Source organism: Caenorhabditis remanei, chromosome I (assembly GCF_010183535.1).
Source record: "Caenorhabditis remanei strain PX506 chromosome I, whole genome shotgun sequence".
Classification (NCBI taxonomy): Eukaryota; Metazoa; Nematoda; class Chromadorea; order Rhabditida; family Rhabditidae; genus Caenorhabditis; species Caenorhabditis remanei.
Window position 1 is genome coordinate 3,315,453 of NC_071328.1, and position 27,448 is coordinate 3,342,900.

Here is a 27,448-nt window from a genome sequence, read left to right on the forward strand (position 1 = left end):
CTGTATATTATGCCAAAAACAGACTTGGCTGAGTGCCAAATTCAAATTTTACGTGTATTTGTCGTATTTTTCAATAAAAACCGCGACGCGCACGCAACGGGACTCAGAAAAAGTTCAAATCTGTTCTTACCCCTCGCAACCCTGTGTGCTATAAAAGGGGGCGGAGCTCCAAGACGTAGTGTGGCAAACTTTCCCCAAAAATTGAAAAAGTAAAATGTTTTTAATGTGAAAATCGAAAAACTTGGCACCGTTGCCAAGTGGCAACATGCTCCAGCTTGGCTACCAGCCCTCTCAACGGCTCAAAAATAGAAAAAGTGACATCAAAGAGCCCCCATTGGCAGAAGTGCAGGTTTAATCCTGCGTGGATTTCATTCCTCGGATTAATTTTTATCTCATGCAGAGAGCCATTTGCACACATATACTTTCAGGATAGTTTGAATTTTTGGGGTGGCCTAGGAAAAAGCTGGAAAAGCTAGGCCACACTCTCTGATCAACTAAAAAATTTTTGTAAATTGGTTCAGAAAGCAAAAAAAACAAATAAATTATGCTAAAACTGTTCAAATTAACACATTTTTTCAATTTTTAAGTTGAAAAATAGGCGAAATTTGACATCTTATTCCAGCGTCCCGTTTAGTTCAAAATCTTCAAATTTATATTGGCTGTGTAGATCAAATCTTTTTCTGCATTTTTGTAGTTGACAACTTTTTGATAGCTCTTCTCGCTTTCGAGATATGCGTCTTTGAAGATTGCAACCTAAAAGCAACGAGAGGGAGAGGAGGGGAGAGACGCAGAGAAGCTAGACGCCCTCCTCGCTTCGCACACTCTCTCGTCCAGTAAACTTTGACCGCTCGTATCTCGAAAGCGTGAATAGCTATCAAAAAGTTGTCAACTACAAAAATGAAGAACTAGGTTTGATCTACACAGCCAATATAAATGTAAAGGTGTTGAATTAAACAGGACGATGGAATAAGATGTCAAATTTCGCCTATTTTTCAACTTAAAAGTCAACTTAAAACTGAAAAAATGTGTTATTTCATTAGAAAAATTTATTATGCCACATATTTTCAATAGATCCCTAGACTGGAGCGCCTTCGGCGCAAAAACTGAAAAAAAACTCCCATTTTCACCAACTTTGACCTTTTGTCTCGGTGTCTTACCTCACCCTAATTTCAAAAACTTTGTATCAAGGTTGTAGATTAAATTTTGGTCTCTATTTTTCCAGTTGACAACTTTTTGATAGCTCTTCTCGCTTTCGAAATATGCGCCTTCAAAGATTGCACCCTAAAAGCAACGAGAAGGAGAGGAGGGGAGAGACGCAGAGAAGCTAGAAGCCCTCCTCGCTTCGCACACTCTCTCGCCCCGCAAACTTTGACCCTTCATATCTCAAAAGCGTGAGTAGCTATCAAAAAACTGTCAACTACAAAAATGAAGCTCTGAATTTGATCTACACAACTAATATAGTTTTGAACTGACTACTCCACTGGAAAACGTTGAAATTTTGAATTTTTTGAAAATTTTAACAACAATTTCTTCTTTCAAAATTCCCAAATATGTGTAAGCATGAAATTATTGTCAACAAGTAAGAAAAACGGAAAAATCGAGAAAATATAAAATATTCGTTAGACAAACAGAGATTAGTGAAAATGTAAGGAGAGATGACGACGGTGTTCAACATTTTTTTAGAAATGATATATATATATATATTGGAAAGAGAAATCAAAGACAAGAAACAAGAAAAATGACCAACACTCTACAGAAACCAGTTTTGAAACTTATGTTTTTTGATCAGTTCTGTTTCAGCTAGTGCCGTTACGTCAGCTACTGTTCTACAGGTTTGAATTTATATCAGTTGTGTAGATCAAAACTAGATCTACATTTTTTTAGTTGACAACTTTTTGATAGCTCTTCACGCTTTCGAGATACAAGCGGTCAAAGTTTACTGGGCGAGAGAGTGTGCGAAACGAGGAGGGTGTCTAGCTTCTCTACGTCTTCCTTTCTCTCTCCCTCGAGCTGCTTGGTGCCTATCTTTAAAGGCACGTATCTCGAAAGCGTGAATAGCTATCAAAAAACTGACAACTACAAAAATGTAGATCTCGGTTTGATCTACAACCTTAATACAAAATTTGTTAAATTAGGGTACGGTAAGACACCGAGACGAAAGCTCAAAGTTGGTGAAAAATTAGATATAGTTTTTGCACTCCAGACTAGCTTTTTTTTAAAGAAGAACATATAACTTATGTTGTCTTGTCACATGCCTTTTTAATTTTCTGTCTATTTTAAATTTATAAAAATGGAAAACCCTTTTCGTCTAGAAAAGAGTACTCGGAGAGGGGGGATGACGAAAATGAAATGTGTCGGTCTGTTTCATTCTCTCAAATCGAGACTCTTGAGATTTGTACTACATTTTTTGATTGGTTGCTAAGGGAGGATTGAGGGCACGAGAAGGGGTACAAAAAGAATTGACTTTTTTGGGGGCGTGGTTTAACTAAGCATAGAAAAATTTGGTATATCAGATAGATTGATACGGTAGCTACAGTATAGCCATCTGACTGACAGTAAATCAAAACTTTTGCATTGACACTGTTCTGGTTATGTAACTGCGCTCCAATGATTTTTTTTCAGTTTTGGTAGAGTGCAGTTATAGACACCATGTTACAGTATACCCTAACATTCGGGTCCAAAAAAGACTCCGATGAGATTTTTGTCAGTTGCGATAGAGCGCAATTGTATACAGTGTAAAATTTCAATAAAGATTTTCGCCACTTGTATGAATATGTGAAAATAGCATAGAGATGTCTGAAACCAGTTGATTGGAGCCAATTTCTGTCTTTTCCTATCTTTGTGACTGTACGTTTTTTTACTGACTTTCCAACAAAAAAATGCTTGAAAATTGGTTCAGAGAGCAGAAAAACAAAGAACTTATGCTAAAACTGTTCAAAATAACACATTTTTTCAATTTTTAAGTTAAAAAATAGGCAAAATTTGACATCTCCTTCCAGCGTTCTCTTTGATTCAACATGTTCAAATTTATATTGGCTGTGTAGATCAAATCTTTTTCTACATTTTTCTAGTTGACAACTTTTTGATAGCTATTCACGCTTTTGAGATACGAGCGGTCAAAGTTCACTGGGCGAGAGAGTGTGCGAAACGAGGAGGGCGTCTCGCTTCTCTGCGTCTCCCTTTCTCTCTCCCTCGAGCTACTCGGTGCCTATCTTTAAAGACGCATATCTCGAAAGCGTGAATAGCTATCAAAAAGTTGTCAACAACAAAAATGAAGTTCTGGATTTGATATACAAGAAAAATATAAAATTGGAAAACCTGGGACAAAAAGTGATACCAAGGGGACATGTCAAAGTTGACCAATTTTCACTGACGCTACTTCTCGGATGCAATCTTTAAAGGCGCATATCTCGAAAGCGTGAGTAGCTATCAAAACGTTGTCAACTACAAAAATGGAGATCTAGGTTTGATCTACAAAAAACATACAAACATTCAATATCCGGGTAAGAAAGGTAGGTCGGGAAAGTGTGTCAAAGTTTACCCTATTTCGAAAACTGATAAATTAAAGGACTACGTTGAGTTTCTCAGCACTGCCGCAAGAAATGGACGGAGCTCAAAGGAAACACGGCGAGGAGTATTTTTGCAATCCTGTGTATCGAAAATCAATGTCGGAGTAGCAAATCGAATACAATAATTTTCTCTGCGGTGCGTTTTCTTGAAGCTCCTCCCACTTCCATGCTTTTCAGGGCGATGATTGAGCTATGTATCGCTAGACCACGATACAGCGGTTGGCACGTTGTCAGAAAAGACTTGGCTGAGTGCCAAATTCAAATTTTACGTTTATTCGTTGCATCTTTCAGTATAAACCGCGACGCGCACGCAACGCAACTCGGAAAAAAAATCAAATCCGTTCGTTGCGGACCTTACGCCTCGCAACCTTGTGTGCTTTGTATAAAACCAATACCCTTGACACGCTTCATTTTCAAAAATGTAAAATGTAAAAACTAAACATGTTTGTGTATCTATGGGTAACAAGATGAAGGGGGGACTCTAATGAGAAAGGGGAGAAATGGAAACAGCAGAGAGGAGTAAATAACAAAATGTATAAATATCGCAAAAAGGTCATTAGAAATTTGGAATAGAGAGAAGCAGGGTGTTATGATGTTTGTTGGTGATCAAAGATCAAGGTTGTATTATAAATTTCGAAACATTTCGAATATCGCTTGAGGGACGGGCTTTAGGGACAAGAATAGAAAAAAACTATGGGCCAGCTGGAATTCTGCAGTTTCGGTAGAGCGCGTTAGCCACAGATTCGCTTTATGGCCAAGTTTGATTCTTCATCTCACGCCACAACTTTAAGTTGAAAAATGGGTGAATTTTGGCATCTCATGCCATCGTCCCCAAAGATTCAATAACTTCAAAAATTTATTTTTGTGTAGATCAAACCTAGACCTCCATTTTTGTAGTTGACAACTTTTTGCTAGCTATTCACGCTTTTGAGATATGACGTCTCAAAGTTAGCCGCCGAAGGAAGAGCGAGAGAGTGTGCGAAACGAGGAGGGCGTCTCGCTTCTCTGCGTCTCTCACCCCTCTTCCTTCTCTGGTTCCATGGTTACAAACTTTGAAGCTTCATATCTCAAAAACGTGAAGAGGAATCAAAAAGTTGTCAACTACAAAAATGGAGACCAAAATTTGATCTACAACCAGAATCCAACATTTTTGAAATTAGGCTAAGGTAAGACACCGAGACAAAAGCCTAACGTTGGTGAACACAGGATTTTTTTTGCAGTTTTTGCGCCGAAGGCGCTCCAGTCTAATAATAAATGTTTTCATGAAAAAACACTTTTTTTCTGTTTTAAGTTGACTTTTAAGTTGAAAAATAGGCGAAATATGACATCTTATTCCAGCGTCCTCTTTGATTCAACATCTTCACATTTATATTGTCTGTGTAGATCACATCTTTTTCTACATTTTTTCAGTTGACAACTTTTTGATAGCTCTTCTCGCTTTCGAGATATGCGCCTTTGAAGATTGCAACCTAGAAGCAACGAGAGGGAGAGGGGGGTAGAGACGCAGAGAAGCTAGACGCCCTCCTCGTTTCGCACACTCTCTCGCCCTGCAAAACTTTGACCCTTCATATCTCGAAAGCGTGAATAGCTATCAAAAAGTTGTCAACTACAAAAATGAAGATCTGGTTTTGATCTACAATCTTAAAACAAAATTTCGCGCTCAAAACCCATTTATCATCGTAAACGGACATCAGAACGCAAACTAGTATAATCTCCTCTCGAGAGTTTATTATTTCTTCTCCTCTTGATTCTCATCTTTTTTCTTCTCCTCTTGATTCTCATCTTTTTTCTCCTCATCACCATCCGCCACTTGCTGAACCTCTGCCTGATGGTTACAGTAGTAGTGATAGACACCTTCTCGCTTCTCTTTCTTCGCGAACGCTTCCTTATAAGTTTTCGCGTTTCCAGCAGTCACGTGATACACTGCCACGTGTTTTTTCGAGTCACAGTCAGCCGGTCCCGTCTGGGCTGGATTTTGGTACATCACTCGGATATGGACTTTCTCACCCGGCTGCAAAATACATTGATTCATTTTTTCGAGAGTAATAAAATAAGGCTTCGGGACAATAACCTAAAGTACAATGACTAAATCTATACCCTAAATCTATCTCGACCGTGGAGTAACGGGACGTGACCTATATCATTGGAAAGCTGACAAAACGCTGATTCCAAATATATATTCAGTTTTTGCCCTCGAGGTCTGGTATTTGAGAAAAGTGAGGTCAAGGTAATGACTTGTCAGGGGTCCAAACTTTGATTTCGTTTTTCTCGAATACCAGACCTCGAGGGCAAAAACTGAATATATATTTGGAATCAGCGTTTTCTCAGCTTTCCAATGATATAGATCACGCCCCGTAACTCCACGGTCACCTGGAGGCTTTCCCTAGTGAGTATGCGGCTTACCTACAGTACCCTAAAGTACAGTGACCAAAACCTTACACTGACATTTTTCCAGAAAAAACCAAACCCTAGTTACAGTAGTCTTAGTACAAATTGTACGTACTGTACAATATTAATGTATTGATTTTTTATTCGAATTTCGAATTTAGACCCCGCCCATGTACAAGGACCTGTACGGCATACTTGTCACGGTCCGGCTTCAAAAAGTTAACCAATTTTTTGACATTTTTTTCAATTTTTCATCGAAAATGTGAACATTTTTGATGATTTTTCCAAATTTCTTCTAATTCTGGATGATAGTCGAAATTTTGACCTTTTGCAAAAAAATTCAAAAAAATTGAGTTTTAAGTACAGTGACCATAGTTACACTGACCATAGTTACGGTGACCAAAACCTTACACTGACATTTTTCAAATACCGTAAAAACTCTATTTTTGAACCTGTTCGTTTGGCTATTTTTTAAACTTTTAATTCATCAATTTTCAACAAAACTAACAGTTTCTCTGACAAAATTACACAAAAACCCCAAACTTTGCAGTACTTCGAACGAAAAAAAAGGTTTATTTTGTTTTTTTTTCACGAACTTCGAAAAATAATTATTGAAATCCAGAAAAAATATTTCGAAACTATTAAGGGGCGCCTCTAATAAAGGGGCGCTTCTATTACAGTTTTTACGGTAAAAAAAATTTCACGGTCCCTGTACAAAAAATCAATGAAAAACGAGGCTATTTTCGCGATTTCCATAAAATTTTCTGGTTTCTAAATGTCTCGGTTTCGAAACGTCTCGGTGTGGGCGGAGTCTATTTTGCAAGATTGCCGCACACTTTTAAATCTTTGCAAACATTTAAAGTCCATATAGTGTTATGGTGGTGGAGCTTAAAAATCGGGGTTCAAATTTTTTCCGCCGTGTACTCCTCTCGGACAAATTTTATCAATTTTTCGAAAATTGATAACACTTGTTCGAGATGAGTACACGGTAGAGCGCGAAAAACTCACTTTTATGAATCCGACGCTTGGTTTCGCCTGGTACACGTTGTTGTCACTTGATTTGACCTACAAATTAAATTAAATTGTCCAAAATTTTAAAAATCCCGCCAACTATTAGCTTGCCTCAGTTCTTACAACTGCGCTCCACCGAAATCCCCTTGAAAAATGTCTCTTTTTCTCTGAGTCTCTCAATTTCGCACACAATTTTCTTCGGTTTCGGTAGAACGCGTTTGGAAGACACGTGCCGTGCTAATAGCAAACGCGCCCCACCGCACTCACCTTAAACGCGTGCTTCTCCGTCTTCGTGTTGTGAATAGTGAACGTGGCATAGGCGGGAACCATATAATACTTGAAAATGAGAATGTCGGGGATAAGCTTCAATTCGAACGGCGCCTCATTCTTCCGATTGATTATTTTATACAGCGTAGGCGGTGGCGGTGGTTTGGCAGCTGTACCATCTGCCGTCGTTCCTTTTTCTTCATCTACATCATTTCGCAACGTGTCATTCGATGCCATTTTGTTTTTTCAAGAGAGAGATTAGTTATAAGGGAATGAATGAATGAGGAAAAAAGAAAACTTGAAAAATATACAACAGGTATACGGTCACGCGGAATTTCCATTTTTCATTTCCCATGACGTTTCGGAACGGAATTCAGATATTCCGAAGTTTCCGTCATTTTTCGGAACTTTTTTTCCGTCCGAAAAAAAAATTTCCATGGGGTCTGGGGGTAGGTAGCAGAGTTGCATGGAAGTGAAAATTTCTTATCCGGAAGTCGGAAGTGAAAAACCGCCCGGAAGTCGGAAGTTGGAAGTCGGAAGTCGGAAGTGAATTTCCTTAACCGGAAGTTGGAAGTCGGAAGTCGGAAGTCGGAATTCCATGTAACTCCGGTAGGTAGTGAAGGTAAACGCGCTTCACTAGACTTGCAGGGAAAGTCTTTTTCTTTTAATGTTAATTTAATTGTGACCTTTTACTGTGGCATTTTGATACGCAGCTTAATCGACCACTTTTTTTTCGCGCGTCTTTTTGAGATCAATTCTACTAAAAAATAATAAAAGGCGTTTTGTTGTGGTCAGTCATGATGTATATCACAATACAGTAATATTGTACAAAACCTACCGTGACCGGGATTGAGCGAAATTCCGCCATTTCAAAAACCCCATTTCAAAAGCCGCATTCCGCTCAACTCTGACCGAAACCCAGCGTGTTCATAGGTTCATACAGTAATCCACTCTAAACTACAGTAACCCACGAAGACACTAGGACGTTTCAATACCAATGCCAAGCTTTTCAAAGGTCTAGTTTCAAAACGTTGGTAGGTACAGTACCCGAGATTTAAATTCTTTCAATTCCTCATACTCGTTCCCTATAATAATTTTCATTCTCTTCTCCCACAATTGACCTCGAAAAAAAAGTTTTGCATCTATCGGGGGGAGGGAGTAAACATGTGTACATTCACATTCTCTTCCTTTTTATATAATCGTTATCACCAGTTGATAAGCGTGTCCCCCCCTCTCCACCTTGTTACCCAACATTCTTTCAAGTTCACAGTCTAACATTTTTTTCGTGTAAAAGTAGTCTTAAGGGTTGTCTGCATTTTGTCTTGTTGGTGTTGGCGGAGGTACCGTAACCCGAAAGATTAAAGATTTGTCCAAAACGACGCAAAAAGTTTTTTGAAGCGCGTCAACGGCGTGCCAGACAAGGTTGAAAGTTTGAAAACCTGAGAGAGTAGGCTCCACCCACTTTTTGCAGATTTGCCGCACGTCTCTCTATTTTCAGCTGTGCGCATGGTCTTGATGTTCAGGAGCTTCGGAAACACCACCTTGCGGCTTTATTGCCAAAAGTGGGCGGATCCTCCTAGCTAGACCACACGCACACAACAGTCGAAGATAGTCACGAAACAGAAGCCTTTCTGAAAAATTTCTGAAAACTGGGAGGGCCACTGCGAAAACTGAATATAGATTCGGAATCAGGGAAACGTCAGCTTTCCGATGATATATATCATGTTGTGTTTCTCCATGTGTAAGTCGTTCCCTAGTAAGTTCACATGGAAAAGCTAAAAACCACTTGAAAATTATTTTGGGGGTGCTATATGAGAAATATGACAGTGATCATAGTTACAATGACCAATGCGTTACACTGACCAAACTTACACTGACATTTTTCCAAACGCAACTTCACGGTTGCCAAGTTCAGATGAAACTACGCATGTCCAGGAATATGAATAAATTTAGAGACAAAAAGTACTTGTTTTTTTCATACTTGCAAACGGGGCCGAGGAGGGCAACTGCGAAAACCTGAATATAGATTCTGAATCAGGGAAACGTCAGCTTTCCGATGATATATATCATGTTGTGTTTCTCCATGTGTAAGTCGTTCCCTAGTTAGTAACCATGCGCCACTATTGCCGAAAAGTGGGCGGAGCCTATGCCAGTGCTCTTTGTTGTTAAACACCTTGGTTTCCGTTTAGTTTTATTTCTAGCGTGTTGCCCCGAGTAGACGAGAGAAGAGGGGGAGAAACTTTGTTTGTCAAATGACATCTCTCTCATTTTTCTCATTTTTCTTCTTTCCGAATCGAACTGTATGAGAGAGAAAGAGAGAAATGAAACCTGTTGGTTGGGGAGAAGGAAAAGGCGTGTTGGGGGGAGTGAAAGAGACAAATGATGACGACCCCTGTGGCAACAACTATTTTTTCGGAATTTTCGACACTTTTTTATTGTTCTCTCAATTGGATTCTAGGAGAATTAAGTGTTTTTTCAAAGTGTTATTAGTACTTGAAAGTGTAATTTTGGTTATAGACAGAATTATGGTGTATCTGGTTAAATTTTTCCATACTTGCAAATATACGGCCCGGTAGAGAATTTTCAAGGCCCGGCCCGAAGGCCCGGCTTCAAAAAAAGGTACCTATTTTTTACCAAATTTTTTGAATTTTTTTGAAATTTTACATTAAAAATTTCAATTTTTTGATGCATAACTATCGTTTGATTGAATTCTGAAGTATAGTCAAAAATTCGACATTTTTGGGAAAAAAGCACGGCCCAACCCGTTGCAAATATGAATTTTTCGAATTTTATTGCGGAAAAGTCAAGTTTTTGACAATTTTCGACTATGAGAAGAAATTCTGAAAAATCATCGGAAATGTTCATATTTTTGATGAACAATTGAAAAATATGCCAAAAAATTGCTTTTTTTTTAAGCCAGGCCTCGAAAACTATGAAAAACTCACATTTTTTCCTTGAATCGGTTTTTTTTTCTCGTATTTTTAAGAAACACAATTTTCACATGGTGCAAAATCAATTTTTTGGCATATTTTTCAATTGTTCATCAAAAATATGAACATATTTGATGATTTTTCAGAATTTCTTCACATTGTCGAAATTTGTCGAAAACTTGCGGCCTAAGTTTTGTTTGAGGCCCATCGGATTTTTCTGCACTTTTTTTGGTGGCCGATTTTTCGGTTTTATGATAGTTAGGCCATCAAACAAGTTACCTAATTTTCTAACAGCTTTAGTCCACGCCCACACACACACACACACAGTTTTTCCTTAAATTTATAATTTTTCATGACTTTTACAAAGAAAACCTATATGATTCAAATGCGCTCTACAGCAAAAACCGAAAAATTTTGAAAATCCAATTTTTGGTTGAAACATTCACTGAAAATCGCTAAAATAAACCAAAATCCTTCAAATAAATCGCTGGCCTAACTTTCTCATTTTCTCGGCCACCCAGCCAGACTTTTCGGGATTCTCTAGTTTGTACAGCTGTATTTACTATTTACTACCAATGATCAAACATTGTTTAAAAAAGAAAACTTTTTTTGAAACAAAAATTTTTATGGCAAGTTTCAGTGGAGCACGGAATGCAAACGCGCTCCATTGAAATTCTCTGATTTTCTGCAACAGATCCCATTTTCTCACAGATATGGAATATTCCCACACCATATGTTTTCTCATCAAAATTGTTTTTTTTGTAACTGTTCTGCTCCCAAAACAAACTACAAACCCCTTGATAAGACTACTCCATCCCTTCTATTCTTGTGACTTCTCTCTCACCAGCTGACCTATCTAACCTTGACAAAAGTTCACTGCTATTTGGTCTTGGTTTTATGTTTCCGAGTTTTTTTCTTCATTTCCGACCTTCCCAGTGAACGCAAAAAAAGAAAAAAAGTTGGACCACGCGGGGGAATCGAACCCCCGACCCTCGGGGTGGAACGCCAAAATGCAACCCACTGCGCCACGCGCGCTCACTTCAAATTGATGGTGAGGGCGGTGATAAGGGTGCCGATTTCCGAGAATTTCACCCTTCTCACCTCTCTCGAAGAGTTCGCCGAAAGTTCAATTTGGCCACTTTTCTCATTTTTCTTTTTCGTTTTCCCCGAATAAATCTCGAAAACTGACTCATTTTTCGGATACTTTCACTTATGAATCATATCCCTCTCTCCCTTGTTTGTTGATGGAAATGAGAAAGAAAATGGAATGAGGATAAGAATTCTGAATACATATTTCCTCGTTTTGTTTTTGTTTCCCCATTTCTTTTTTTTTTGGCTGATGATCTTTCAATTTTGGATTATAAATGATATTTGAAGTCAAGAAATATATTTTTTGAGAGAAAAACTAGAAAATGTGTAGCGTTTTTATTTCAAAGCTTCGAATATTTTTCAATGTAAAAAACCAGAATTTTAGAATATTTCTAGATAAATTCTTACTAATACAAAGTTTCCGGAACGGAAAAATGCAAAAAATCTCAAAATTCAAAATTTCAATTTTTCCCTACATTGTCTGTATTCCACCGCCCGCAGCTCCCCCTTTATCACCACCCTGTATTCATTCTTCTTTAGCGGCGAAGTGGCGCAGTCGGCACCATTTTGAGCCCACGCTAGAAAGGTCCCGGGTTCGATTCCCACTATCCCGAAATCTTTTTTGTTTTCTTTATTTTGCATATTCTTTTGATCTCCATCATGTTTTCCATCACCCCGAATCATTTTCACACCAAAACTCTCAATTTTCCCACACCCCAACAAGTTCCCACCGCTCCCGAACCCTTTTCCTCTCTCTCTCTCTTCCAAATAAACCCCTTCTCTTTTTTGCACAATCGTAATTACTTCTGCTCCCCGTTTTCTTTTCAATTCCTTCACTATTTTATTCCTTCATTCTGCGTCTCTCCAGTCACTCTCTCTCTCACCCATTTCTCTCTCGTTTCTCTCCGTTTCCCCCCTCCGCCTGCCATCGAAAAACGACGACGACGACGACACACGCAAACACATTTTCATGGCTATATCAAAAAAAGTTATTAGTATCTTTCGTCGTTGCCCCCTTTTTTGAAACATACATTAAAACATTTTCTTTTTCACAAATTTGTGCAAATTCGCATTAGAGCGCATTTGCACAGACTTTGTGCAAATCCTATTAATGTCTGAAACTTTGTATGCAACTTGGTATACATGTTTTATGCAAATGTAAACTTGAGACGTCTCAATCGAGGTCATCTTACCACTTCTTACTAATCCTTCTGGCTGCCCCAGCTGGCCGCCGAGAGCCCGAAACCACCGCGAACTTATACGCACCCCCAATATGTTTTCGAATGCGTTCGCGTGGTTGAGTGGTCTGTGGCGCCGAGTGTCACCCCAAAGTATCCAAGTTCGGTTTTGCCCTTCGTCTCAACTTTTTTATTTTTCGAAAATGATAATTTTCGTTATTCTGGTGAGTTGATCTTTGGAACAAACAAGTTGTTTAACGGGGAATGTGTTGTTGTCTTTTTGATCTATGAGGCTTTAGGCGAAATAAAACATTTTGGATCTAAGATGTGTTCCTTTACTGATCAGATAAGATATATTGGAGAGTGTGTAGGCGAACTTTTAGTCTATCAGTGTGTTCATTTGTCAGGATGTCAATTTTTCCAAATTCTGAGTTGAATTATAGCAAAAATTCTTGTTTTTTCAAACAAATTTTGTTTGTTCAATATTTTTCTAACTTTAAGCAAATCTACTCTATCGAAGTTTGCCGAATTTTCTAATACGCGCTCCAATTCCACTTTTTGACCTTCTCCACTTTGGTCTTTATAGGGTTTGTGAGCGCCTTCCTGTCACATTCAGACACTATTTGCATTAGTGATCAAAAGGAGGGCACAAAAAGAGAATGATGAGAATTATTTAATGGGAAATGCGTGATTTGTAGTTTGTGTTCACTTGGAACTAGAATTTTTTTTTTGAAAAAATTAAAAATTTTCGATTTTTTTGTGAAAAAACACCCAACTTTGAAGTTGCATACTGGAGCCATTTATAGCTCCAGCTACTCAAAATTATAATGGTTGTGTAGATCAAATCTAGAGCTACTTTTTTGCTGTTGACAACTTTTTCGTAGCCATTCACGTTTTCGAGATACTCGCCTTTAAAGATTGCAACCCGGAGTGCAGCTTGAGAGAAGAGGGAGAGAGACGCAGAGAAGCTAAACGCCCTCCTCGTTTCGCACACTCTCTCGCCATCTCAAAGCTGCAAACTTTGAAGCCTCATATCTCAAAAGCGTGAATAGCTATCAAAAAGCTGTCAACTACAAAAATGGAGATCTAGGTTTGATCTACACAATCATTATATTTTCAACGCTCTCTGGCAACGAATAACGCTGTGAGAGCATCTCAAAGTGGGCATATTTTGTTGTTGAAAATACGACAAACTTGATTTTTTTTGCAAATTCCTGAAATAATCTTTGATCATTTCTACCAAATTATTCACATTCTTTAGTAGATCAAAAACTAAAAACTTTGCAAAGCATTTCGTGATCTCATCAATTTAGCAGAATCATAGATAGACCAGTTTTGAAACGTCCCAGAAAAAATGTTAATCTGATGCAAAAATGATATAGTTGATGATCTACTTATCCGAAAGATTATCTTCTTTTTCTTTTATGAAGATTCTAGTTTGTTTTTTTTCTTGATAAACATACAAAAAAAGAGAAAAGTCTGTACACATGGGTGCGAGACGTAAGGTCCGCAATGAAACGTTTTGAATTTACCGGCTGAGTCGCGTCGCGTGTGCGTCGCGTTTTTCATTGAAAGATACGACAAACACACGCTAAACTTGAGTTCCATGGAATTCCGACTTCCGACTTCCGGGCATTTTTTCCATTCCGACTTCCGACTTCCGACTTCCGGATAACAAAAATCACTTCCGACTTCCGACTTACGACTTCCGGATAAGGAATTTTACTTCCGACTTCCGTCATTCCATAACTGTGGAATTTTCGAAAAATGCATTTCGCAAAAATGCATGGAAAAATGGTCTAAAAGGACAGAAAATAGCCTGTTTTTCAACCAAAAACTAGTTTTCCACTGATTTTCGCGAATTTCATGATTTTTCTCTTGGAGTTTTTGAAAGTTTGAGAAAAATATCTAATTCCGACTTCCGACTTCCGACTTCCACCTTCCGACTTCCGGGCGTTTTTTCACATCCGACTTCCGACTTCCGACTTCCGGATAAGGAAATTCACTTCCGACTTCCGACTTCCGGATAAGAAAATTTCACTTCCATGCAACTCTGGTCTGTACACGGTTGTGAAAGTGTGCTCTGTAGGTGTTGGCACCGTGCCAAGGTCCTCTGGGACTCCTGAACGTCATAATAATAATCTCTAGACTCCTGTCTGCATTCTTTATTATCATGGTTTCAAGAATTTCCATAAGCTCATGACTAATTCTAGACACCGAATGACGTCAAATTTTCGAATTGGATATGACCAATGGATATGAGCTCATTTGTGGTCAGCTGAAAAAGGGTAACCTTTCTTAGACAGAAGTCTACGTGAATTTGACGTGGAAGAGTTTTCAGGTGGCATAGAACCCCAATTTGAAAATTTTCGGCCATAGCATTTTTCAAGTGAAAAAAAAACGTTTTTTGCAAACTTTCGTGATCTCTTTTTCCGGAATCTCATCACGGGCTCTTGAAGTGAGTGAATTCACAGTGAACGGCCCATGCAGGTCCCTGTACCAGAGTTGATGGAAGTGAAAATTTCTTATCCGGAAGTCGGAAGTCGGAAGTCGGAATGGAATTTTCTTATCCGGAAGTCGGAATGACATTTTCATATCCGGAAGTCGGAAGCGATTTTCCCTATCCGGAACTCGGAAGTCGGAAGTCGAAAGTGAAAAAACGCCCGGAAGTCGGAAGTCGGAATTAAATTTTTCGCAAATTTTCGAAAACTCCAAGAGAAAAGTTCTTAAAATTGGCGGAAATCAGTGGAAAATTAGTTTTTGGCTGAAGAAAAGCCTATTTCCTTTCTTTTTAGACCATTTTTCAATGTATTTCTGCGAAATTTACTTTTCCGAAATTTCACCGTTATGTAATGACAGAAGTCGGAAGTAAAATTCCTTATCCGGAACTCGGAAGTCGGAAGTCGGAATTTCATGCAACTCTGCCCTGTACTTGAATCACGCTAAATTTTTGAAAATTTTTTTTTACAGTGACCAAAACCTACACAGACCCAATTAACAATGACATTTCCTCAGTGGGCGGAGCTTGATGTGACCATGCCGCAGAGAATTTTTTTTAACACTGCCGCATTTTTGGTGCAAAGCACCTCTCAAAACCATGAAAACCATGAAAAACAAAAAATTCGTCGTGTACTCCTCGTGGACAAGTCTAGCTGGACTTTTTAAACGCTCGTCCGTCGTTTTGCTTGTTTTCGATTGCATTTTTGAGTTTTTTTTTGTAATTTCAGTAAACAGAAATGTCTGAATAGTAAAAATATTCTTGAAATTCAAAAAATTCAACAAAAACCCAGAAAACTAGCCTAAAATGATGTTTTTCTCTGTTTTTCTTAGATTTTCCCAAAATTCTGGTGTTTTTTGATTTGAAACTACGCGAAAAACGATGAAAAACCAATTAGAAACACAAAAAACCAAAAAAGCCGCCGTGTAGTTCTCGTGGACAAGATGTCATCTCGTTTTTGAATGCCTTCTTGTTTTTTTTTAAATTTTTACCCAATTTTCTCGTATTTTCCTTGTCAGGCAATATTCAAAAATAAATTTCTTCAAAAAATCCGAAAACCGCAAAAACGCGCTCCGTCGCACAACGGTTGGCACGGTGCCAAGAAAGACTTGGCTGAGTGGCAAATTTTAATTTTACTATTCTTCGTCAATAGAAACCGCGACGCGCACGCAACGCGACTCGAAAAAATCAAATCTATTCGTTGGGGACCTTCTTGGCGCCAAAATTCAAATTTTTTCGAATTTTTCGAAATTTTGAAATTTTTTTCGCGAAAAGGTCAATTTTTCGACTATGAATCATAATTAGAGGAAATTCAGAAAAATCCTCAGAAATGGCCGGATTTTCGATGAAAAATTGAAAAAATTTCAAAAAATAGTTTTTTTGGTTCTTTTTTTAAAGCCGGGCATTCGGGCCTTGATAAGTATGCTATCTCTCACAGTAGCGTAAGGGACAATAACTGCGATTTTTACACTGACTAAAATTTACAATGACCATCAAAGTTACACTGACAATTTTTTTCTCACTCCAAAAAAATGTCTTTTTTTTTTTTGTTTTTCCCCAATATGATTAGCTTATGTATCACCTACTACTTCTGCCAAAAGCTGACTTCTTGTTATTTCCTTTGGTCTAACTTCTCACTTCTTTTTTTTCCACTTCCTCCTTCTCTCCACCTAACTTGTGTGTTCGCTTTCTTGCTCCATCCGTTCCTCCTGCTCAGCTCTCACCAAGCCCCGCCCCCTTTGCAATGCAACACAACAGGAAGACAACAAAAACGCGGAAAAACAGCATGCGGCATCTTCTTCTTCTTCTTCTCTTTTTCTCTTTTTTTCTCTGTCTTCTCTGCGTCTCTCTCTTCATACTATCTCTCTTTTGCTTATGGCTCATGACACCAACACACCACTTGTGCTCTTGTGCTCTTTTTCTCTGAGAGCTCGAAATTCTTTTTTTCAGAATACATATATGTATTCTGAAACAAGACAAAAAAGGAGCCGTTTTGTTTTTTTTTCTGTTTTTGTTTCTTGTCTTTTGGAGAGGGAAGCAAGCAGCGGTAATGGATTTTTTTTTCATTTCCCCTCGTTTTCTCCATTTCCTTTCTTTTTTGGAGAAAAAAAACGAAAAAGAAAAAAAAAAGAAGATTCTGAATCGAGATTTTCGAAATTTAGACTCTCCAGCTCCCTACCACTTTCCCTTCTACTTATCACCACCTCCTGCCACCTCTTTGGTGTGTGTACCCATGGCGCACCTGGTTGCGTTTTGGCGCGCCGCACCAAAGGTCCCGGGTTCGACTCCTACCCAGTGGTGAACTTTTTTTTTCTTTTTTTCTTTTTTGTTAATTTGTTAGAATTGATTCTTGAACCTTCTTGTGGTCCACTTGTGATCATGATGATGACTAGTTTATGTTGTGAAATCTCTTTGTTTTGTCATCATTCGGATCTTTTTTTGTTATTTTTATTCCTAGGAGAAAAAAAGAGAAAGAAAAAGAAGCAACACTGAAGTGAGTCAGAGTCATTTTGAATTGTTTTGATAGAATAGATGTATGAAAAATTTTAGAAAATTTTGGCTTTTCGATTTTCCACTCCCTGGAGTAAGAGGTCAGTCTTTTTTCCAGGCTGGAAAAAGGACTAACTTTGATATAATCTCACAGCGTTATTTATCGTCCCTCAGCTTTGAAAGTATATTGGTTGTGTAGATCAAATCTAGAGCTCCATTTTTGTAGTTGACAACTTTGTGATAGCTTCCCACGTTTTTGAGATATAAGGGTTTCTAGAAATTTTCTCACTCTTCAACATTTTTCTGAGCCAACTTTGACATTTTCTCACTGTATCCCTTAGTAACCCAAAAACTCAATTTTTTGATATAACGTAGATCAAGTCTCCAGCAATATTTTTGCAATTGACAAGTTTTTTGTAGCGTTTTCAGTTTTTGAGATATAAACAACTTTTGCATGATTCTTTTTTAAGACTCTCTCCTCTAGTACCATCTTTAAAGGCGCATATCTCAAAAGTGGGCGGAGCTATCAAAACGTTGTCAACAACAAAAATGAAGATCTAGAGTTGTTCTATGACATACTATAGTTTCAAAAAAATGGAACAAGAAATGAGACACTGACGAGATGTCAAAGTTAGTTATTTTCATTTTCAGCTAAAAACTAAAAATCTGACTTTTTTCTAAAATCTCATTTAAAAAAGTCCTATTTTTAAGATTTTTAAGTTTTTAAGTACCTCCCACCTCTTTTTCTCTTTTCTTGGCTTCATTCCAGAAAATTCTTTTTTCTGGAAATTTTTCCCCGGATTCTGTACTTTTCTTATGAGAATTCACTTTTTTTTTCAATTTTTTTGGTTATTTTTCGAAAAAAAATTCTGAAAGTACTCTGAGAGAGTATGTTCGAATAGTACCCTTTCTCCGTGTTGTCTTTTTTTTTTCATTTTTCGAAAAAAATTTTTTTTTTAATTTTTTTAAATTTCCAGGTGATTAGACCCGAACTACGGAAAATAAACAAGAAGAAGTGTATTCCCATATATTTTTGAAAAAATGGAGGATTTAATGATGCCAGAAGGGGAAAAAGTGTCGATGGAGAACTTTGCACTCCTTCGAGTTCTCGGAAAAGGCGCCTACGGAAAGGTGTTTTTGGTACGAAAAGTCGGCGGAAAGGACCATAATACGATATATGCGATGAAGGTTTTGAGAAAGACTAGAGTGAGTTTTTTTTTGCAAAAAAAATCTTTTTTGAATTCCCGCGTGTTAAAAAATATTTTTTGTCACTGCAAGTTTTGGTCATTGTAAGATTTGGTCAGTGAATTGTCAAAAAACGAAATTCCTCAAAAATTCAAATTTTGTAAATCCTCTATTCCACGAGGACTACACGGGACAAGTTTTTCGAAAGTTTGAGATTTCGCTATTTTTTTGCTAAAAATAGCGTTTAAAGCTCAAAAACGGAGAATTGCGAATTTCAATAATTCACTGGTCCACGAGGACTACAAAAACCAAACATTTTCAAATTTTCGTTGGGTGACTGATTGTGAGGAAGATTGCTTAAAAGTTAGGAAAAAAAAGTATATTTGAAAACATTTTTGAATTCCCGCGTATTTTTAAAAATCTTTTTTTCATAAAGGTTGGAATCCTTGTGCGTATCGTAGAGATGTATTCATATCGTCGGAAGCCAGATCTCCAAATTTCTTATATGAATACATCTTTTTTTTTCACTGCAAGATTTGGTCAGTGTAATTTATTTTGAAGTTTTAGGCCCTGCCCCCAAAACAAGTAAAAACAAAAATGTTGAGTCGATACTCAGCGAATTTGAGTTTAAAAAGTCATAAAGTTGTCTCCGACTTCAAGACTACGGGTACTCTAAACTACTCAATGTTTAGATACAATTTTTAGCACTATAATTAAATATTCAAGTAAAAAACTCAACATCAACGTTGTAGAGTACTTCAAGACCTATTTTTGCGTAGTAAATTCAATAAATTTGGTACGGAAATCACGGAGATAATTGGATTTGGGCACAATTGTTGGTTTATCTCTCTTCAAAGACACAAATCTCAAAAGCTATGAGAGTTATCCAAAAGTTGTCCACTACAAAAATGGTGATCAAGGCTTGCTCTATCACATCTGAAAAACAAAAATCTTTTTAAAAAAGTGACTGAGCTTGATATAGGGGTGGAGTCTCAAATAATAGCTCTGCGCCCTCTTACCCTCTGGAGAAATCTAAAACAAGTTACGTGGCACGAAATATTGTTTCAAACAATTGAGCTTTTAATATGTTATAGAACAAAACTAGCTCTACATTTTTGTAGTTGACAAATTTTCTATAGCTGATCACGTTTTTGAGATACAACCGTTCAAAGTTATGCGCTAAGAGAAAATTTGACCAAGGTTCAAGCCCGCGGTAAACTGATAAAAAATTGTTCCACTTTTTTAATTTTTTGATATGTTATAGAACAAATCTAGCTCTACATCTTTGTAGTTGACAACTTTTTGATAGCTCCTCACGCTTTTGAGACATGCACCTTTAAAGATAGCATCCGAGAAGCACCAGTGAAAAATTGATCAACTTTGACATGCCACCTTGGTGTTATTTTTTGTTCCAGGTTTTTCAATTTTATGTTTTTCTTGTAGAACAACTCTAGATCTCCATTTTTGCAGTTGACAACTTTTTGATAGCTCTTCACGCTTTTGAGATATGCGCCTTCAAAGTCAGGTGCCTGTGTAGAGGCTCGGGAGGGTGGAGAGAGCGTGCGAAACGAGGAGGGCGCCTCGCTTCTCTGCGTCTCTCTTCTCACCTCCTCCCTCGGCGCTGGACCGCCTATCTTTAAAGACGCATATCTCCAAAGCGTGAATAGCTATCAAAAAGTTGTCAACTACAAAAATATAGATCTATTTGATATTTGATATTTTATTTAACTATTTAAATATACAGAAAATGTCACTGGAGGTCAGGTACAGTCCCTCACGAGACTAAACCTGAGAAAGGAAACCGGGAATAAGGAATTATAAAATAGGTGTTGGGCAAGGGGGAGGGAGAATAAAGAAAGAAAAAAAAATCAGAATCGTGCAATATTATTTACAAGAAGAGAGTTGAATTCCGATGGGCAAAGGAAATGGGGAACATTAATAGTTAAGGCATTCCAAATAGGTACTACCGTTGAGAAAAAATTAGAGCAATTAGGATTTATACAGATAAGAGACATTGGGCGACGGGAGGAGGAACTTAACCTGACATGGGTCTCAAGACTAGGAAAATATGAGGCGCCGATTATAAGATTGTATAAGAGAAGTAGTTGCGCTTTGAGCCTACGGTGGCGCATAGAAAAGAGGTCAAGTTGGGAGAGGCGATCCGAGTAGGAACAATAAGGTGTGTTACAGCGTTGAAGAATTTTCCGCGAAAAGAATCTGAGAGGAGTTTCGAGCTTGTGGGCTAGTTTAGATGATGGGGGAGGCGAATAAACGACGGAGCAGTATTCAACTAGAGGGAGTACATAAGTTTTGAATAGGAAGATATAAAATTGGGGAGAGTTGGATTTGAAAGATTTCAGTAGTTGTTTTGAACGGAGTCTAGACTTTGTCTACACAACCAATGTTATTTGGTTAGGATTGAACTAAACCTCACAGTTATAAGTTCTCAAAGTTGGACAATTTTTTCAAATTTTTAGAACGTTTTCTTTTGGTGCGGGGCTCAAATTTTAACTGAAATAAAAGCCTAAATTTTAACACATTTTCTAATTTACCTAATTTTCCTTCCAGGTAATGACAAAACAAAAGACTCTGGAACACACAATGGCAGAGCGTCAAGTGTTGGAACGTCTCCGTGGCACCCCATTTCTTGTCAATCTATTCTACGCGTTTCAAACCGAGACCAAACTACATATAGTCATGGAATACGTCCGTGGAGGAGAGCTATTCACTCATTTGTGCTCGAGAGGTCACTTCGATTTGGAGGCCGCCCGTTTTGTGATCGCCGAGCTAGTCGTCGCCATCGATAGTCTTCATCAGAGAAAAGTGATCTACCGAGATTTGAAACTCGAGAATATTCTTTTGGACGAGGAGGGTCACGTTAAGCTGACTGATTTTGGATTGAGCAAACTGTTCTTGCCTGGAGAGTTGGATAGAGCTAATTCCTATTGTGGTACTATTGAGTACATGTGAGTTTTTTTTTGTTTTGAAAAAGAATAATTCATATACATAGAAAAATCCGCCTTTTTCTTCTGAATCTAGCGGTGTTGTTTTCATCGTTTAAAACGCGCTCTGAGCGGTTTTACATACGTTTTTCTAAGCAGCGCGCGGTGGCCGAGTGGTTTTCTAGGCCGCGGCCGCCCAAACAGAAAAATGGTTGTAAAACTGTTTGGGGAGAGTTTTAGGCTACGAAAATACCATTATTAGAATCAGAAAAACACGGCAATATCTTCAATGAGAGTATAGATATGTTTACCCCTCTTATGAAAATAAACTCTAGATCTGCGGTACTAAGTCGGCAGTATACCTACAAACTCTTAAAGCGTCGGAATAAAACCTTAAATCCCACCAAGCTCAAATCAAAGGTCAAATTACGTTTGAAGAACATACGAAAAAGGATAAGGAAATCTGAAAACGAAATAATTGGATCAGCTAATCCTAGAAGACTCTTTAGCTTCGTTAAAAGAAGGCTCACGTCTTCTTCCTCCATTACAAAGCTTCTTGTTAACGGTAGCCTGATCACCAGGCCTTCGGATATTGCTGACCAATTCATCAAAACGTTTGCAGAGAGTTTCACAATTCCGTCCTCACCGCATCCTGCCCTCCCTCATCCAAAGCCTAAAAACATATTCGTGGACGTCTCCCCCTTTAGTGTGTTCCTTGCCATTTCTAAATTACAGCCCAAAATAGGATACTCAACTGATAGGATCAACTTTTATATTATTAAGAAATGCGCAAATTCAATCTCCGTCCCACTTTCGCTTATTTTCACCGAATCACTGTCTGCCAGGAGGTTTCCAGATTGCTGGAAAACTGCAACGGTCATTCCGCTGCACAAGAAGGGCAGCATTCTAGATCCTTCTAACTTCAGACCCATCTCTCTTACACATCCTCTAGCCAGATTATTTGAGAGATTAATCCTGAAACCAATTAAATCAGAACTCGCTACTCTGCTATCCAAAAAACAATACGGATTCCTATCCAATAGATCATGCCCACTGGCCCTCATCGATGCTACTTCCCAGTACCACTTAACCCTTTCGAAACCTAAAGCATACATGGACGTAATTCTAATCGATTTCCGCAAGGCCTTTGATTCGGTTCCTCACGATTTGCTTCTGTTCAAATTGATGAACTTTGGACTCGACTCGGCTCTTTGCGAGTGGTTCAAATCGTTTCTGTCCAACCGAGAATCCAAAATCAAAATCGATGACTACGTATCAGAGAATAGTTTTAATAACGTCTCAGGTGTTTTGCAGGGTACTGTTACAGGTCCATTTCTGTTCTTGGTATATATCAATGACCTGATCCAGTCCCTTCCTTCAGATGTTTATTCCATTGCCTTTGCTGACGATCTCAAGATCTACAGTGAAAACCCCGCCAGTCTCCAAAAAACGCTCAACGTTATTTCTGACTGGTGCGATAAGTGGAAATTGCAACTAGCTGAAAACAAAACTGTAGTCTTGCATCTTGGTGTATGCAATCCACACACAGACTACTTTATTGGTAACGCTAAACTAGCGTCTGCCAATATTGCCAGAGATCTGGGTCTTCTTGTCGATTGTGGTTTGAAATTTGATGCCCACATTGCAAAAATAGTCAATAATGCCAAATTCAAATGTAGAAGAATCTTGAATAGCTTCCGATCGAACAATCCGAAGTTCTACTTCAAGCTGTTCAATTCATACATCCGTCCTACACTCGAGTACGCTTGCGAACTATTCCACCCTTCAAACTCTCTCAATACAATCCAACTAGAATCTCCCCTCCGTTTCTTTTCTCGTAAAGTCTTCCACAGATGTAATATATCTTTCCAACCTACCTCTTCTAATTCTCACCTCTCCCCTTATGAGCGGCGCTTAACAATCTCTTCCCAAATGTCCATGTACCATAGACGCATCATTTTAATTCTAAAAACCTACTTTAAAATTGTAACCCACCAGTGCCATTTCCCAAATCTTGCCTTATATGTAAAACCCGCGCTTTCCCCCCGGTTCCCTTATAGAATAGTACTTTGCGGTACAAAAAACAATTCATTCCTCCACAAACACTTTTCGACCTGGGATAAAATCGTACCCTTCTTCCCCAAAACCGTAGCTGAACTAACTTTCGCGTCTCGACTCCGCCAACTGCCATTACAAACAATCTTTCCTAAAATTTGATCACTGGACTCTTTGCGGGTCCTATAGGTCATCTTACATATTTATTCACCCCTTTCCTGTTGCATATCATTTTATTTTAACTTTTGCCCGGTTCTTTTTTGATTTCATCTCGCACAACAGAAATTGAATAAATTATTATTATAAATTTTTTGGTATAGGTTTGGGAAATCTTGAACACTTTTTTTCGAAAATTTAATTTTTTGCGTTTTTCTCAAAATTACGTAGAAAAATCCGCCGTCTTCTCCTGATTTGAACGGTGGTACTCTCGTTGTCTAAAAGTCATTTTGAAAAGCTTTACAGCAGTTTTACTCTGCCAATAATCAGCTCGCGGTGGCAGAGAGTTTTCTAGGCCACGGCCGCCAAAACAAAAACAGGGCCGTAAAAGGGTTCGGGGACAGTTTTAGACGATGAAAATACCACCGTTAGAATCAGGTGAACATTGCGAATATTTTGATACAAAGTTATTCCCAAACTTAGATTTTTGTAATTTTCATGATTTCTCAACAGAGCGTCTTTGCCTCAACTGCCCCCTTCAAATTTCAGGTCACCTGAAGTGATAAACCGTCCGGAAGGCGGTTACAGTGATGTCGTCGACTGGTGGTCCCTTGGTGTGATCTCATTCGAACTTCTCACTGGATGCTCCCCATTTACAGTTGATGGAGGTCAAAATTCTAGCAAAGATATTGCAAAGTGAGCTATTTATCGATTTCTCAACAAAAAAAAACCTAAAAATTTTAAAAATTTAGGCGAATTCTGACCAAAAAAGTTCCGTTCCCCAAAACAATGGATGCCGACGCCCGTGATTTCATTGGAAATTTGCTAGAGAAGAAATTAGAAAAACGGTTGGGTTACGGTGGCGTCGACGAGATCAAAACTCACAAATTCATGGCGAGTATCGATTGGTCGGCTGCCGAGAAGCGCGAGTTGAAGCCAGTGATTGTGCCAAGAATTGGACATGATTTGGATACTCAGTTCTTTTCCGCTGAGTTCACTTCACAACCTCCACTTTACTCACCTGCAGAATCACCGTTGAATGCTAATTGCCTTTTTAGAGTGAGTTTTGTAGATCAAAAATACGAAAACCCCTTTAAACCCCCTCTAATCTTAAAATAAATGCACCACCATGCTCCTTACAAAAAGCAAAAAAGAATAGCAGAGAAAAGGAATCGAACCCCGGTCGCTATTTTACCGGCCAGAGTTGTTCCCGGCTGCGCCAAAGGTGCGGAAGCGGTGGCGCGCCCCACAAGGTCTTGATAAAACCCACGTAGACGAGTGGTGGGTTTCGCACTTTTATCTCTGCCTCCGCCATCTCGCCACAGCTTTGTCCGCCATGGCGCAACCGGTAACAACATAGGCCAGTAAAATAGCAACCAGGGTTCGATTTTTTCTCCTTGCCATTAGTTTTTGTTTTTTGTAAAGAGCAAGGTGTCATATCAAGATTTTGCTTTGCAGTTGATAATTCATAAATTTCCAACTTTTCAGGGCTACTCTTACGTGTCCCCATCAGTTATCTTTGCCAATGATAACGTAATCGGTGAGGAGTTGATGGCAGAAGACGTCAATGCTCTTCTTGCCAGTTCCTCATTCTTTGCCAAGTACAAATTAGACAAATCCGAGACTGGATTGCTAGGAAAAGGAGCGTTCTCCGTGGTGAGACGGTGCGAGAGAGCCGCCGACGGTGCTCAATTCGCCGTGAAAATCGTGTCTCAACGATTCGCGAGTCAGACTCAACGAGAGGCGAGAATTCTGGAAATGGTTCAAGGGCATCCGAATATTGTGCAATTGATTGATGTTCACACGGATCCACTTCATTTTTATCTTGTTATGGAGTTGTTGACGGGCAATGAGTTGTTGGAGAGAATCAGGAAGCTCGAACGGTTCACTGAGGTACAGTAGTTGTCCGTGGAGCACATTTGCATTTGAGTTTTTTTTAGAGCGAAGCCGCAGACATTATGAGACAACTGGTGTCTGCTGTGAAGTATCTTCATGATAAGAGAATCGTTCATCGTGATTTGAAACCAGAGGTAAGTTGGACAAATGTTGTCTTGTAGATCAAAATGTGGGCAATATTTTAGTAGTTGACAGCTTTTTCATAGCTATTCACGTTTTTGAGATACCAAGACTCAAAGTTAAGCGCTTTCAATTATAAGAAAAAATATGGTCAAAGTTCAACCCCGCGGCAAACTAAGAAAAAATTGTTCCACATATTCAATTTTTTGGTATGTTGTAGAACAAATCTAGAGCTACATTTTTGTAGTTGACAACTTTTTGATAGCTATTCACGCTTTTGAGATATGCGCCTTTAAAGTCAGGCACCCAAGGAATGACGAGAGTGCGTGCGAAACGAGGAGGCCGTCTCGCTTCTCTGCGTCTCCCCACCTCTCTTCCTTGATCCGCACTACCGGTGCCTATCTTAAAAGGCGCGTATCTCAAAAGCGTGAATAGCTATCAAAAAGTTGTCAACTACAAAAATGTAGATCTAGACTTTGTCTACACAACAAACTTTATTATTTGGTTAAAATTGGACAAAAACTGAGAAAGTTATAACCTCTCAAAGTTGACCTATTTTAGAACATCCTCTTCGAAAACGACGACTCCACCGCTCGTCTGCGTCTCGTCGATTTCGGCTTCGCACGTCTTCTACCGAATCCAATGGAGCAACAACTCAAGTCTGTTCAAGTTCTTCGCAAGATGTACGGTTACACCAACACGCCCCGCCTCCCCCCTTCCGATACAGTAACCATAGATCAATAGTCAAAACGTTATTGTGTTTTGTCTCTATTTTCTATATTTTCCGTTATTTTTTGTATCAATCGGGACAGCGAGTAAGTGCGCTCTATTGAGATTCTCAGTAGAGCGTACTTGCCTAGATATTAACTCGGGTAAATCGCATGTCATGTGATTATCGATTTTTTTTTTCGTAATTTCGTACAAATTTTCATACGGTAGAGAGGAAGACGGTGGTGTGTGATGTTTCGTGCATTCTTGTTCGAAGAATTTTTCTTCTTTTTTATTTCTTTTTCTATCATTTTTACTATCTCCAACCCCCTTCTGTCTGTCATTCTGTCACAACTTCTCTCGCTCTTCTCTCTATCTTTTTGTCAACTTAATTGACATTGTTATTCTACCGTAATCCTCGTTACAGGACCCCTTGTTTCACACTACAGTATGCTGCGCCAGAAGTTTTGGATGTTGGAGACTCGCAACCAGAGTATAATGAGCAATGCGATTTGTGGTCGTTGGGAGTTGTATTGGTGAGTTAAATTTGAGTTGGTTGGATAGATCAAACCTAGATCTTCATTTTTGTAGTTGACAACTTTTTTATTGCTCCGCCCACTTTTGAGATAAGCGTCTTTAAAAATTGCATTCGAGAAAAAGCATCAGTGAAAATTGGTCAACTTTGACATGTCCGCTTGGTGTCAGCTTTTGTCCCAGGTTTTTCAATTTTATATTTTTCTTGTAGACCGAACAAAGGCCTCCATTTTTGCAGTTGACAACTTTTTAATAGCTATTCACGCTTTCGAGATAGGCGTCTTTAAAGATAGGTACCGAAATAGCGGCTCGAGAGAGGAAGAGGGAGAGACGCAGAGAAGCTCGACGCCCTCCTCGTTTCGCACGCTCTCTCGCCCTTCCTGTGGCGGCTATCTTTGAAGGCGCATATCTCGAAAACCTGCAGAGCTATCAA

At 38.7% G+C, this 27,448-nt stretch overlaps 1 protein-coding gene across 1 annotated transcript; it reads right to left on the reverse strand.

Annotated features, from left to right (window-relative positions):
- Nucleotides 1-5,298: 5,298 nt before the first annotated feature.
- Nucleotides 5,299-7,472, reverse strand: GCK72_000434 (uncharacterized protein; the record flags this gene model as incomplete). The annotated part of the gene is made up of 3 exons (XM_053722494.1): nt 5,299-5,580; nt 6,966-7,022; nt 7,236-7,472. The coding sequence occupies 3 exons, from the start codon at nt 7,470-7,472 to the stop codon at nt 5,299-5,301; spliced, it is 576 nt and encodes a 191-aa protein (XP_053591139.1).
- Nucleotides 7,473-27,448: the final 19,976 nt, after the last annotated feature.